This window comes from Psammomys obesus, unplaced genomic scaffold (genome assembly GCF_907164565.1).
Source record: "Psammomys obesus unplaced genomic scaffold, mPsaObe1.curated_primary_1811, whole genome shotgun sequence".
Taxonomy (NCBI): Eukaryota; Metazoa; Chordata; class Mammalia; order Rodentia; family Muridae; genus Psammomys; species Psammomys obesus.
The window spans coordinates 15,850,199-15,866,296 of NW_026585504.1; the positions used below are offsets into that span (position 1 = coordinate 15,850,199).

General features: G+C 38.3%; 1 protein-coding gene across 7 annotated transcripts in view; it reads right to left on the bottom strand.

Annotated features, from left to right (window-relative positions):
• Mga (MAX dimerization protein MGA) overlaps positions 1-16,098 on the bottom strand; it is a 92,621-nt gene that overhangs the window by 27,699 nt on the left and 48,824 nt on the right. For 3 of the 7 annotated variants that reach the window (XM_055593117.1, XM_055593063.1, XM_055593182.1), the window contains exons 7-14: positions 15,792-15,896; positions 13,701-14,359; positions 11,494-11,836; positions 6,451-6,677; positions 5,530-5,712; positions 4,939-5,008; positions 2,901-3,418; positions 66-360 (exon numbers count right to left, since the gene is read on the bottom strand). In XM_055593117.1, the coding sequence (XP_055449092.1) occupies positions 66-360; positions 2,901-3,418; positions 4,939-5,008; positions 5,530-5,712; positions 6,451-6,677; positions 11,494-11,836; positions 13,701-14,359; positions 15,792-15,896 (2,400 nt within the window). Of the gene's footprint in view, positions 1-65; positions 361-2,900; positions 3,419-4,938; positions 5,009-5,529; positions 5,713-6,450; positions 6,678-11,493; positions 11,837-13,700; positions 14,360-15,791; positions 15,897-16,098 lie in introns of those variants that run through there. The other 4 variants (XM_055593250.1, XM_055593293.1, XM_055593360.1 and 1 more) reach the window with 4 other exon arrangements.

Below are 16,098 nucleotides of genomic sequence, written 5' to 3' on the forward strand. Positions count from 1 at the left end.
ATATTGTATTCACTGGCCAACACTAACTGCAGACCTTTCCAAACCATATGCATTCTCTAACTTACCAATTGGCCTTTTTGCTGGAACAAATGCCTTCGGATTCTTCCCAGAGTGGTTTGTTGTTGGGCCAGAGGATGCCATTTTGGAATTAGACGTTGAAGGCAACAGGGTGCGTGGTTTCCTGGATGCAGCCACCTTGGCATTGGATGCTACCTTGGAGATGACAGTACTGAGGGTTGAGAGGTCCAGGACTGAGGGTCGCAACCTGCCTGTGATATAAGCAGCTAGCCTATTGGCTGGATGCAATGCCCCCATCTGTCCCAATAGCAACTTAGCCTGCGGGTAACTCTTACCATTAACCTGAAACAAGTGGCAAAGAGAAATTCTGTAAAGATAAAATTCTCTTGCTAACACCTCTCCCTTGACAGGGGTTCCATTTTTATAAGGTGTTTAAAGCCTATGATTAAGATCTAAAAGGGAAAATGAAGTGAAGCTTTTCTATTCAAGGTAATCTGAGTAATTGGATGGTATCATCCGATACCTGAACTAACCTCATCTTCATTTATAGTTTGGAAAACAGGGAATCTTTAGAAACTAAACTCATTTCTGCACTATAGATGTGAAAGATATAACCATGTCCAACATTTCATCTGTTTCACTTTAATAAGCAATTGTGGTTATTAATCAATCATCAGCAAAAAGAGTAACTGTGACCCACACAATCTCCCTGAGAGGCATAAAAGCCTTCACACAGGGTCTTTTCAAGTATCTTTCATATCATTAAAAAAAAAAAAAAAAAAACACAACAATCTACTTTTAAAGGTACTGGACACTCACTGCTACAATAACCTAAGCTATTAACTCACCCCAGTTTTTGCTTTCCTTCTAATATTTTCAGATTTTATTTATTTTTATTTTATGTGTATGAGTGTTTGCTTATGCACCATGTACATGCCTGGTGCCCAGAGGCCAGAAGAGGATATCCGATCCCCTGGAACTGGAATTACAGACCATTGTGAGGCACCATCTAAGTGCTGGGAACTAAACCAGGGTCCTCTGGAAGAGGAGCTAGTACTTATAAATGCTAAGCATATCCCTAGGTCCAGGTTTTGGTTTTCAAAAGGGGCAATCCTAAAGATACATATTGTAAACAGAACATGTTCAAAATAAAATGTTGGCATAAACTCAGTATAATTCTAGACGCAGTCACTAAATGGTCAGAATAAAGTGAACTATCAAATGAGGTATTCCTTTTTTGTGCTGCCTGCATTGATGACTGCTTATTTTAGGCAGCAACATGGGGTTCAAAAGAATATGAAATCCTCACGATTTCTAGGTCGTACTAATGGGTAACATCTAGAAAACATAACCTTTTCTGTTTCATCATTTACAAGCAGCAGATAAAAAATAGAGCCATCTATTCTTCAAATTACTAGGGAAACAGTAAAGAAACTATCTATAGCAACCCACTCCATAAAACAAAATTACTCTTTGCTACTTAATTTTCATTATTCTCAGCAAGATTATTCTCAATCCTTCAAATATGATATAAAAACGATTTTTCCATCCAAAAGTAAATCACACTAATTTTTAGCTGTGTAGTCTAGATCACTGCTACTGCTAGAGAAGATTACCTTCCCTAAAGTCTACACAGGTCGAGCATTCCCTATCCCAAATTCCTGGGATAAGAGAGAGCATTTCAGATTTGCAGAGATACATAATAACTTATCTTGGAAACAAGACCCAAATAGAAGCAAAAATCTTATTTAGGTCTTATACACCTTACATATACATACGGATCATAGATAATTTTACGTAGTAGTATTTAGTGTACTAGCATTCTGACTGTAACCCATCACATAAGGTCAGTTGTGGAATTTTCTATTTGCTGAGGATAATTTCTAATTTTAGATATGGGAATTAAGAATGCTCAATTTATATTACAAACTGATTGACCATGCAAGTTATATATATGACTTTCTTTCCTTTGGTTTTTCAAGAAAGTCTCTGTGTAGCTGCAACTGTCCTGGAACTTGCTCTCTAGACCAGGCTGGCCTTGACCTTAGAAATCCACGTTTCTGCCTCCTTAATGCCGGCTTATAGCTCACATTTAATGCAGAACTTCTCTCTAGAGACTATTCTAGCAAGCCATTTAACTGCTTAATTTACTAAAAGCAAGGGGGTATTTTTATCCTATAATAGTTCTATCCACAAAATTTCAAATTGGGAAAAAAGGAACCACAGTTCACTAAAAAAAAAGAAAAGAAAAAACAAACTGTATGTGCTTGAATAACACCTTACTAGATTAAATTTTTTTCCTGATCTAACAATGCAGGTTGGTGGTAGAGTACCTAGGTTCAACCCATATTAACGTAAAGTAAGCAAATGAAAATAAGTAACTCCCCTCCCTGTTACTACACATACCTATCTTTGTTTTGTTTTTTTTCAAGACAAGGTTTCCCACTGTAGCCCTGGCTGTCCTGAACTTAGATATTACCCTGCCTCTGCTGGGATTAAAGGATTCCTATCTTAAAGTCAATTGATCTCTTATGCCAATAAGATCTTCTAAGAACCAAAGTAAATGCCTATTTCTGCTTAGTTATCAAAGGATCACTAGAGCCCAAGCAGTAAAGTTTTCATAAAGAAACTTTCTGAAAAGAATAGGAAAAAAAAAAAAAAAAATCATGAACTATTGTGAAGCTCCACATTTCTGTTGATGTAACAGCACTTCACCTTATGTATTTATCTAGCTTGTACTTATCATAATAAGGAATGATGATACCCAGTTCCCAGAAATTTTGAGGAAATATGGCCTAAGGTCAACAAAGGGCTCTCAGTATAAAAAAAGATGTTAGCTAAGTATAAAAAGGCACTATAGCCAGATTAAAGGTAATTCTCACCTGGATAAGCCCAGATGTAGTTGAACTGGGTTTACGTTTATAGGCCACAAGCTTCCCCGCAGGAGAAAGCCCTGCATAAAAAGGCAAACCTTTGCCTCCATGCAATCTCTCCCTCACTGATTCCAGGGCATCTGTCTGCACAGGAGAGATATCATCCATTTTCCCAGGGGACAATGGACCATCAGGAGTCTCTGATCCAGATTTCTCAGCCATATCATCTTGGTCTTGACTTGATGGCATTGAGATTTTCACCCGAGAAGAATAAACAGGAGGGTTCTTCTCACCCCGACACTTCCGCTGAGAAGCCAACTCAATGATGAAGCTGCCCACCTTAAGTGACTGTGGCATGTTGCTATTGATGTGCTGAGATAAAATGCTCAAGATCTTGCTCCGATCTTCTTCCCAGTTGCAGTCTGAGATGATCTCTATCAGTTTGGTGGGACCACCAGGTGACTTCTGATGTACATAAGAGGTAGAAGAAGACTCTCCTTCATTGCAGGAAGACTTCCAGCTCTTTTCTGTTTAAAAAATATAAATAGAAATATTCTCTACATCACAGCCATTCTATACTGAACTTTGATCGGTTTGTTTGTTTTTTGTTTTTCAAGACAGGGTTTCTCTGTGTAGCCCTGGCTGGACTCAAATGTCTCTGCCTCGAGTACTGGGATTAAAGGCATGCAGTGAACTTTGAAGGAAATTCAATTTTCTCACTGTCCCATTTCCTAACACTTTCAGTGTGTTAAATTCTGGAGTTTTTCAGAGGGGTGGAGGTGGGGATCTCACAAAACTAAACGGCTTTTTACTTCACATAGACTAAATTTTCTCATAAAAAGGAAATTTCCTCAGAACTGCTCCAAAAGGCCATAAACATACAAAGTACTATCTTGTAGAGAATGACCTATAACTAAGAAAAAGTACTTGACAGAGGTTATTGTTCTGATGTCCAAACAGGCCAAACAGATACTTGGTGAGCCTGCTTTGAAACAGTAAAGGCAAAAACCAATGCTAAGCAGTAAAAGTGCTATGTTTTTGTTTAAAAAAAAACAAACAAGAGGTTGGTGATAGCACTTGTAACTAAGCCTGCTGACCCGAGTTCAATCCTTGGGGCTATATGATAGAAGAGAACCCAGTCCTACAAGTTGTGGATGAATGTCCTGATGAATGTGCCATGGCAATCGTGTCTCCCCAACCCCCTCACACATATAAATACACATATATAAAATTTAAAACAAACAAACAAAAAACAAGTTTGAAAGCACATTTCTACCACTGCTTTCTACTACAAACTCTTGCTATGCCTCGAGATATGGTTGCCCCATGTCTACATTATATACAGATGACTCAGCTTCCCAGTGTGTCCCCATGGTGACACGCTGACAAGACAGGTATAAGGCACCAGATTTCTGCAGTGGAGCTTCTGAACCAAGGTGCTAAGAGTTGTGTTAAGGATACAGGACCAGCACCATCATCCGCAGGGTGCACATGGTCAGGAGCAGGCTCCCTCTACCCCAGAAGCCTCCTCTACTTTCTTAAATGTACAATGAATACCTTTTATTGAATGCATTCTATGTCACCGTAAAAGAGTACTGCTGCTTTAGTGCTGCATAACCAAAACAAAAAAGCTAACTTCCTATTTGTTGAGGCTGTAGTCGCCTCATAAAAATTAGAGCAGCAGAGACTTCTAGATCAGTGATAGTTATTCTTCCATTCTCCCTTTACAAATGCCCGGTGATGGTGGCTATGGAAGACCTAAGGCAAATTTTAATAGCTAATGATACCCATATCCTTGAGGCTTGAAAAGAGAATACTTATTTTTCACTGAGATGATTCTTATATGTCCTCTGAAATAAAATACCTTATCAACACAAGCAGACCTTTTAGTGATATTATGCCAAATATTGGGAAACACTTCTGGTTGTTCTATTTTTAACAGGTTAGAAAAAGCGTTAGATTATTGGTTTAAGAATTTTTGCCACTAAATAATTTAGAATTACATAATAACTACTATCAACTATTAACATTTAATTTTTATTCTGACCTTGTGATTTATCAGAATCATCCTCCAAGTCACAAATGAGTTGCTTTAAGGTCTGTTCTGAATCAGGTTCCTAAAGAAGAAGGAAGCAATACAGAAATACTTTAATTCAAAATTTATTATCTAGAGAGGACATAAATTAGTAAAATGATTCATAACTTCACAGCTGCCCTGTTATGTTACCATTATATACAATCCAAGAAAAAAAAAGTAGATGTCTTATTCTCAATGTTCTAAATAATGACTGGGTCACTTAGAAAATAATTTACATTATGCACTATCATGTATTCTAAAGGGAGAATATTGGATATCTAACAAAATGAGTTTCACTCTTTAGAAATTTCGTCAGTGTGAAAAGAAGCAAATCACACTAACTGGCTAAGTATTCTGACTTTTTTAAAACCAAAAGTACTTAACTGCTACAGGATTTCAGTAACAAACACCAAGAGACAGATTACTAAAATACATATAAGGAGAAATGGGTTTATTTATACATTACAGGAAACACAAAGATTATGATGATAGTAACAAAAATTCTAATACCAGCAAAAGGGAATTGGAAATTAAAAGGTTATTATAAAACAAGCAATTCACCTTTGTAACATGGTTCTCAGGACTGGAATAGCATGAGCCCTGCTGCTGAAATAATGAAGATGGGGACAGGGGTGGAGAGGGTTGCCTCTGTTCCTCTTTCTTCCGTTCATACACTCGAACTCGGGCACAAGTCATCATATTTTCAAAGTACAAATAGACTGGATCTTTGTCCTCTTCTCGTATCTATACGTTTCAAGTAACAAAACACACCATTATAATGATGGAGAGAAAAAAAACTTATCCTAGAATCCAAAGGAAGAATTTAATCTTGTTTCCATTACAAAAGTTGTTTTTTGGTTTGGTTTGTTTGTTTTTTATATAGGATCTTTCTTTGTAGATCTCCTCATGTACAGGCTAGATCTCTTGAACTCAGAAATCCACCTGTCTCTGCCTTCCCCACTGCATCTAATTCTAGTTCCAGAGGATTCTACACCCACACTAGGCTCTGAGGGTACCCACACACTTAAGGCATATATACGGCATACACACATATACGAAAATAAAAAATAAATTATGAAAAAGTTCATCTTTCTATGAGCTTAAAGAAGAACTTGGCTATCTTTAATTATTACTACTCATCTCCAATTTTATCATTTTTGGAGGGTTTTGTTGTTTTGGTTTGGTTTGGTTTTTGGAGACAGGCTAGGTAGCCTTGGCTGTCCTGAAACTCACTCTGAAGACTGGGCTGGCCTCGAACTTATATTTGCCTGCCTCTCCAAAGTACACCACCAGCATCCAGCTTTTTATCACATTTTTAAAGTGAGAGCAAATAAACTGACTGAGTCAGGGGGAAAGGGCCTTATAAACACATTACCTAAATTCTGACACAATATTAAAAACTCTACTTGAAATCTATTACCTCTTCAAATGGCCTGTAGAACTTACAATAAAAACAACAACAAAAAACAACTCCAGGCTTACCACAGGATTGGGCTTGGGAGTATATGCTCGAGCTGGTTTAATTCCAGTGAGTACTTTGCTCTTCACGGTAGTGGAAGATACATCCGTCTGAGGTAATGCCAATGGTTTCACAGGTTCAATGACAGAAGGTGTTGGGATATAAACGGGCTCTGGATCTACTTCACCTTCCACTCTCACCCACAGTGGGTAATGTCGAACAGGCTGCTCAGGTTCTGCTTCACACACAGCTTAACAAAAGAGAAGGACATGATTTCAAGGCACTTTTGGCAAAATGTAAGTTCAGCACTGAAGCAATGCCAAAACAAGATATGCTCCCTCACAAAAGATAGTAACTTGTAACAATCAAATGATCTGGAAGACCTCTAGTAGTATTCTTATGCATTAACGTGTTCATCTATTAATCAAATGCACGAGAATAGCTAAGACTAAATCAAAGTATATGTCTATGTACACACACACGCACGCACACAAACCCCTTTGGTCTCTTTTGTTACATTTATCATATCTCAGCACTTTAGCTGTGACTTTAAAATTGGGGTTGGATACCCCTGTGTGAAACAGCACGTTGTAGAAGTCAGAGGACAACTTTCTGGAGTAGGCTTTCTCTTTCTACCATGTGGATTCCAGGGATCATACCCAGGTCAGCAGGCTTGGCAGCAAGCACCTTTACCAGCAAAGCCATCCTACCAACCCTCAGTTGTTATTTTATTTTTTATTATTTTTTTATTAACAATTTATTCACTTTGTATCTCGGCTGTAGCCCTCTCCTTCCTCTCCTCCTGGTCCCACCCTCCCTTCCTCTTCTCCCACTAGCCTTCTCCCCTAGGCAATTTTATACTAAGTAGTCATGATGCATTATCCTTTAAATACATAGTTACATTTATTCTGCTGAATTCTATTTAAAAATTTAAAATCTATATTTATAAGAGATATTGGTGTACAGTTTTCTTGTAAGGTCACTGTGTTAGTTAAACAAGAGTGTGACCTCCTAGAATGAGACAATTTTATTCTTGGGATGACATTGTGAGCCTAGCCTTTAACAGCAAAGCCATCTTTCCAGCCCAAATAAGACAATTTTATGGGACAGTTATAGACATGAGTGTTATTTATTCCCTATGTATATTACAGGATTTAACAGTAAAGTCCTATAAACCTGATGGTTATTACAAGTGTTTTTATTATCTGCCTAATTCTTCAACAAGATGAAATTGTATTTTTTCTGAGACAGGGTCTCACTATGTAACACCTACTGGCCTGATCTCTAGATAGTCAACCTTAGCCTACTGAGTACCACAATTACCAGCATACACAACCATTCCCAGCTGCCATTCTACTTCTAAGAGTTTCATGTCTCTCAAACAATTTGACTGTTGTCATCTGAAATGCCCAATTCATTGGCACAGAATTGTTCATAACATTAAATCTGTTGCCATCCTTTTGATGTCTATATAGTTTAGTCACCTCTGTTCCTAATGCTTTTGTTTTCTCTCATCAGAATGATTATAAAAATCAACTATTTAATCTTCACTGCAGATTGTTGTCTTCTAGCTCCAAGAAAATTTTAGGAGGGCTTAGGAAACAAGGATGCCAGGTTTTAGCCGATTCCACTTGATATTGCCCACAGCAAATACCTACAATGCCTTTACACAGCCAGCCATATTTTTAATAAGCTAAAGGATAAACAGAATAAAAAGGATAGCGTGAAAGCCAAAAGGTAATATAAAAAGGTGGAAATAAAATTCAAGCTCTACTTTAGATATCACACTAGAAAAAACATGAAGTCTTGTCAGAAAAACTGTATTAAACATGGATAATAAATTAAACTGAGACTAAGCATCCATTTGCAAAATGGAGAATAAAGCATCCTCAGCATAAGATTACAAAATTTATAAGGTATCCTTACAAGGTGTCCAATGATGTTAGTTTTCCTCCATACCACAGGATTAATAAATTTTTAACTATATAAATCCTTTAAACCTATCATAATTACAAAAAAAATAATCATAAAGATCTAGATTTCATGCAATGAGAATAGAACGTTTTAATTTACATTTTAGCTATAACATATAAACATGTAAAAATTAAAATCCTACAAAGAAGTATGCAAAGAAAAAACAAGTTATCCATCACAGATCCACTGTCACAGCTCCTACAAGTAACTAATTTTTGTTTGTTTCTCAGGACCGAGTAGCCCTGGTTGTCCTGAAACTCACTCTGTAAGCCAGGCTGACCTTGAACTGGGCTCCGATAACTAATTTTAACTATCTGTAATTTTAGTAATGAATGATAGGATGTAGTGGAAGCTAAGGAATCATTGAGATGGAAGGAGGAGGGCACCTTAACCTTTTCCATTTCTGCCTTGTCAGCTAACAACATTTTCATACAGCTATTAGGTTTGTTACTGATTCCTGTTCTATAATCATGTTTGTCTTCACTGGTTTGTATATAAGTCATTCCATTTTAAAAATCACAAAGCCTATCAACTAATTATCAAAATCATGCTTATATGGTTAATCCTTACAGAATGAATACAAATACTCCTTTAAAGAGGAAATATAATAATGAATCACTAAATTTATTCCAACTGTTCACATGAATTCTCTTTACTTATACTAATTGCTCACATTTTTAACAAATGCTTACTGACTCAGTTACTGTACTTCCTTGTATCAAGATTTCTGCCTTCTCAATCTTCTTGGTCTTTACTGATGGCGGCATACACCACCTACTCATGAACATCACCCAGGTTCTCAAACATGGTTGGTCTTTTTAAAATAAATCTAATACCTTTTAAAACATTCTTTTTGTAATTATTTTATTTTATTTTATGTGCATTAGTGTGCAGGTGTCAGATCCCTTAGAATTGGCATTACAGACAGTTGTGAGCTGCCATGTGAGTGCTGGGAATTGAACCTGGGTCCTTTGGAAGAGCAGACAGTGCTCTTAACCATCTCTCCAGCTCTTAAAACATATTATCAGTAACTTGTAATTTTCTACTTTAAAGACACTGTTTTCTAGTCTACCAATGTAGCTAACACCCAGAGAAGTTGTTCTACCTTCTTGGGTAAAGTCCACTTTTTTTTTTTTTCTAATTAATTATTTATTCACTTACTTTACATCCTGAACACAGGCCCCTCACTCTTCTCCTCCCAGTCCCACCTCCCACCTTCTTCCCCTTTTTCTCCCTCCCATTCTCCTCAGAAAAGGGGTGCCCTACCACCACCAACAACCTGACCCAGCACATCAAGTCCTACCAGGACTAAGCACATTCTCTTCCACTGGGACCAGACAGGGCAGCCCAGCTAGGGAAAGTGATCCAAAAGCAGGCAACAAAGTCCTGAGACAGCCCCAAGTCCAACTGCTAGGGTACCTCATGAAGACCAAGCTGTCCATCAGCCACATAGGTATAGGGGGCCTAGGTCCAGTCCATGCATGCTCTTTGGTTGGTGGTTCAGTCTCTGGGAGCCCCCATGGGCCTAGGTTAGTTGGCTCTGTTGGTCTTCTTGTGGAGTTCCAGGTCCTTCTATCCTTCCCCCATATCTTCCACAAAACTCTCAGAGCTCCACCTAATGCTTGGCCGTAGGCCTCTGCTTCTATTTCAATCCATTGCTGGGGGAAGCCTCTCAAAAGACAATTATGCTAGGCTCCTCTCTGGTCCTCCTGGTGGCTGAGGTCTCTCTAAAGTGTACTTTTTATGTGCTATTTTATGCTTTTCTTTGGGTGATGAAGCAATTCAGACAGAGTATTTCTATAACTTAGGCTAGCTGGGCTAGCCTTGAATTCAGCTAACTTTCCTCAGCCTGCTAAAGGCTGAAATTACTGGTATGAGCCAGTATGTTTGAAGAGATTTATAGCAAATCCACAAGACTAGGGAGTTGACTCAGTGGATAACGCGCTCCCATTTAAGCATTTAAGACCAAAGTTTGGATCCTCAGAACCTACATAAAAGTGGGTAGGCAAGTCAGCCATCTGTAATCCTAGTACTTGAAATGGTAAAATAAGGATCCCTGGGGCCAGCTGCATAGGTAAACTAGCTTATTTCAAAGAGATCCTACCTTCAAAAATAAACCAAACCTGGTTCAGTTCCCAAAACCAACATGGTGGCTCAACCATTTGTAACTCCAGTTCAAGAAAATCCAATGTCTCTTCTGAACTCTACATGCAGGTGATACATACATTCAGGCACACAAACATATACATGTTAAATAAATGGGAAAAAATAGAGGGGATTAAGGATTTAGTTCAATTGTCAAGTGATTACTGGGCAAGCATAAGGTCTTGGGTTCAGTCCTTAATACTAAGAAAAGAGGACACATACACACAGACATACACAGAGGACCTGGGAAAAAGACTAGTCATTAAAGTGTTTCCTACATGCAAATGAGAACCCAAAGTACAGATCCCTAGCACCAACATTAAAAAAAAAGTAAACAAGTGTAGCAGTCCCACATTTGGAGAATTGGAAACAAGACCCCTGGGGATTTGCTGGCCAGCCAGTCTAGCCACATCAATGAGCTCCAGCTTCAGTGAGATATCGTGAAAAACGTAAAAGGCCAGTAAGACGGCTCAGTGCATTAGCATCTTGCCATCAAACGTCACAACCCAAGTTTAGTCTCCAGGACCTATTCCTTCAAGTTGTCCTCTGACCTACACACACACACACACACACACACACACACACACACACACACACACACACACACAGTATAAATGTGCTGGGTACAGTGGTGTACACCAGTAATCCCAGCATTTGGGAAGGCAAAGGCAGGTGGATCTCTGTTAATTTGAGGCCATCTACAAAGTGAGTCCAGGACAGCTAAGGCTACAAAGAGAAACCCTGTCTCAAAAGATAGATAAATAGACAGACAGACAGACAGACGGATGTAATTTTTTTAAATTATTTTAATCTAATGTAATTTAGGAAAATGCATAACTTCAATCACTGCCCCTTCTATATACATTCACAAGAACAGGTACACACATATATAAAAAAGTATACTTTTATAAAAAAATAAGCTGAGTTTGAAGTCAATTAATACTCACTGTATTCCAGCTTCTTTCTCTTCTTTTTCTCCTTCAATTGTTCCTCATCTTCTCTGACTCCTCCTCCTTCCCTTGCTTCCTCTCCCAGTGTATCATAAAATAATGGATCTCGACGAGCAGCCTTCTTATGAAAATGCTTTGTTTTAGATCCCCCTTTAACCAACACAACTTTTCTTTTCAAACAAGTGCAACCAAACATGCAGTCTGGTCGACGGCAATGAGCAGGTTGGCGCTTCTCCAAAGCTAGACTGGAGCATATACAACCCAGGCGACAGAAGTCATTGTTGCATGGAGGAGCCCTTTTCTTTATGATTGTGTGGATAGGTTTAGTTTTGAGGGATGCCTAAAGTTAAAAAAGAAAGTTAAAATTTTACTAAATCACCCCAATACTACCACCAACTAAAGTCACATATTCATCTACAATTAGTATTGTGAGTACTAATAACACAAGACTAACACAGACTCAAAGGTCAGACTATACATATTATTAGGGCTGAGTAAACAAGCTCACTCTCTGATGCATTAGCACACATTAGCAAAAGAAACTTCTCATTGATTAAGAGCAAAAATATCAAATATAGGTTATTAACTCACTAGAAACCACATGAAATGTTGTTCTGCAGGGACTGACAAAGTTATAGGTCAAACTTAATGTTTCATAAGGTTTTCCTGGAGCAGAAGCAGGCTCATATTGTCTAGAGTACAACAGCAGAGTGAATAACTCTCCAATATCATATATGTTCTGCAAAATCCTAAATAATTACTATTATTTTATATAAAATATACTAAATAAACAATAAAAAGAAAATAATACATGGTTGAATCTTTATGAATGACTAGTAAATACAGAACACAGGTTAGGGAATTGACTCAGTGGATAAAGTACTCCCATTCAAGTGTTTAAGAGCAGAATTTGGATCCCTAGAATCTACATAAAAGCTGTGTAGGCAAGGCAGCCTGTAATCCTAGTACTTTGGAGCCAGAGATGGGTATCCCTGGGGTCAGCTGACTACCTAAACTAGCTTCAGAGATCCTGTCTCTATAAACAAAGAGAAGAGGGACTAAACACATATGACATCAACTTTCACCTACAAACACACACACACACACACACACACACACACACACACACACACACACATATATATATACACACACACACACAAGTGTACATACAGAGGGTGCGTGTGCCACAGCACACATAAGGACGTCACAAGACAAAACTACAGCTGGGCCTCTTTCTCCACCTTCACATTGTCTCTGGAGACTGAACTCAGGGTACCAGGCTTATACAGAAGGCATCTTTACTCATTAAGCCAGACTGCCAGCTCCAGAATTTTAATTTTTTGTATTTATTGTGGTAAGTACAACATATGCATGTACAACTGTGTGGCTATGCCACCCCATGGATACACATGTGAAGGCCAGAGATCAGTGTCAGGCACCTTTATCATTTTCCATCATTTTTGTCTAAGACAGGGTCTCACCATGTAGCTTGGCTGGCCTAGTACTAACACTATGTAGATCAGTCTGCTGTCGAACTCACAAAGATCCCCTTGCCTCTGTCTACTGAGTACTGGGATTACACATATAAACCAAGCCAGGTATTGTATACGATACTCCTAATCCCAGCACTCAGGAGAAAGAGGCCGGCAGATACCTCTGAGTTTGAGGACAGCCTGCTCTACAGAGTGAGACCAGGACACACAACAGAGTGAGTTCCAGGATAAAAACAACATAGTGAGACTATTTAAAAAAAAAATAATAACAACAACAAAAATAAAAATAAAGGCATGTGCCACCATTCCTGGATCACCTTTTTTTTTTATTTAGAGTCTCTCATTGAAACTGAACCTCAACATTCTGGCTAGCCAATAAAATTCACCTATCTCTGACCCCAAACCCCAAGTGTTGGAGTTACAGGCATGACACTTGGCTTTTATGTCAGTGCTAGGAATCTAAACTCAGGTTTATGCTTAGACAGCAAGCAACTCAGTACAGAATTTAACATTCATTCATCCATCCATCTATCCTTCATTTATACTGTCTCCTCTACTGGCAGAAGAAATCTATACTCAAAAGATTAGTTCAAAGAAAGTAGGTGAAGACATCCTTTTAATTGTCTCCTAGGTAACTAAAATACTAAAACCCAGCTTACCTATTTGCCAAAAGCACCAATGTTTACAGAAAAAATAGCAAATACTTACTTGAGCAGTAAGCAGAGTTGTTAAGGAGACATCTGCTCGCTCTTCAGTAATATAGGTCCTTGGTTTTCCTTCCCAGAGCGCACAGTCTTCCAGGTCCATAAGCTTTACTTGAGATTTTGACAAGCCTGGAGGGCGAGTTCCCTGCTGCTGTAGGTGCTGCTGTTGCGCCTGCCGCAAACTAATCTGCTTTGGAAATACACTTTCATCTACAGATGGCACAACCAAGTTGGTCACCTGATTATCTGAAGTTGTACTTACTGAATTCTTGGTAATTTTATCTCCTGGAATCACATGTGAGTTTTTCTGCTTTGGTGAAACAGGGTATGGTAAAATAGACTTAAAAGATGATTTAGTTCGGCCACTCAGTGCTGTCTGTTTGTTTTGAGACTTTGTTTTCCGAAAGGCAGTGGTCACAGTGTGAGGCTTCACAGAGTAAGAGGTGGAAGGGGAAATGGTAGCTTGCTTCTTAAGTACACTATCAAGAGTTCGAACGTAGCTGGTACTCTTGGTGGGGAGCTGGTACACTACAGGAGATGTGGGAGCACTGGAGGAGAAACCCATGCTTGTTTCCATCAGCTTGCCTTCATTTTCCAAGTACTCATCTAGCTTATCACTACAGAAAGCAGAACGGTTTTTCAGTGAAGCCTCTGAATTTCCACCTAGAAAAAAAAAGATACAAAACATTTAAACCTCAGAGTTTTAGATCTCTAAGAACATTTAGAGGGTCAGGAGTACTGAGCTACACGCTATTGAGACTTCTCTAAACTGTTCCTACTCAGAAGAAAAAATAGAAAATTAAGCAAAATGAGACAGTGTCTCAGATATAAGCCATCAACCTTCTCACCTAACTATAGTAACCAGTGATAGGTAAAAACAACAGCAGGGGAATAAAAGAAATTAAATCAAAGTAGACTTCAACAGAATGTCAAGAGGTTAAGAGACTTGAGTCCCTAGAATCTGAAGCATAGTACAAGGGAACAGGGAAAACCATAAAAAGAAGAGCATAACCTTTAAGTGTTTTCATTTTTTGGTTTTATTTTGAAACAAGTTCTCACTAAGTAGCCCTGGATGCCCTGGATCTGACTACATAGGAACTAAGCAAGACTTCTTACGATCCTCCTTTATTTGCCTCCCAAGTGACTGAACTACAATGGTATATATCACCATACCTATCAATATCCTGCTTTCCAGAAAGAAAAATATTACATTCAAACATATTACCATTGTTGTAAGATTTTACAAACTCAAAGATAGAGAAGACTCTTTTGGACAAATGGCAAACTAAGCAGGTTAGGGTCTAAAAACAAACGTGCAGTAACGAAGGAAACCAAACAAACAGATTCATATTGCTAACCAAAACCTCTGAATTACAAGTTTATTTTGATGCATGAGACTATCAGAACTTCTGACAGCTCTGAAGGTATATAATCCTGAAATAATACTTTTTATATCTAAGATAGCAAAAGGAAAAACAGTTTGAAAGCTGCAAGGATTATTAGGTTTGACATGGATAGGTTTGACACGGATAGGAGTGGAACCCCAGGGTATGGCTAGGGAGAAAAAAACAAACCAGCAAGACACTGTTTCAATTCAGTTTAAAGGAGAGATGGAAAGGATAAGAAGTGGGCCAATGAAACTGACTTGATTTGAAACAGGGTCTCAACTACACAACCTTGGCTGACCTGGAACTGGCTATGTAGGCAGAATGAACTCAAACTCACAGAAATCTACCTGCCTCTGCCTCTCAAGGGTTGAGATTCATGGCAAGTGCCATTATCCCAGGTCAATACTGTATTCTTCAGAACATATATAGAGTTTAAAACTATAACAAAGACTAATGACCAACCAAGCTTGGTGGCATAAGACTGTAATTCTAACACTTGGGAGGCTGATAAGCAGGAAGACTGGGGGCTTAAAGCCAGCATTCCATGATCAATGAGACTGCATTTCAAAAAAAACACAGAAAAAGAGTTGGGCTTGAGCTGAGCAAGAAAGTACCTGAGAAGCTGTTAGACCCCTATATTTAATCTCGGTAATAGCAAAACAAAACCAAACAAATAAAAAGATACTAAAAACCGAAAAGCTAATTACCTTCATTCCTAGATGCAGAAGCACCATGAAATTTTCCTCTCCATCCCTTGATCTTGGTGAAGTCATTGGTCTTCCCTGTCCTAGAAACAAAAGGAAACCCAGCATCTATAAAAGAAAAAGCAAAAGATATGACCAGAGTTCTAGCCAGCCAATATATGTCAAACTATTGTTTCTCTACTATGAAATACATCCTATGTATTAATTCTATGCCAAGAAATGATTTACTTTCTAAAATATCCTAAATGGATATCTAAGTATCCTAAATTGGAGAATAAACGTAATGTTTTAAAATTTATACTACAAATAA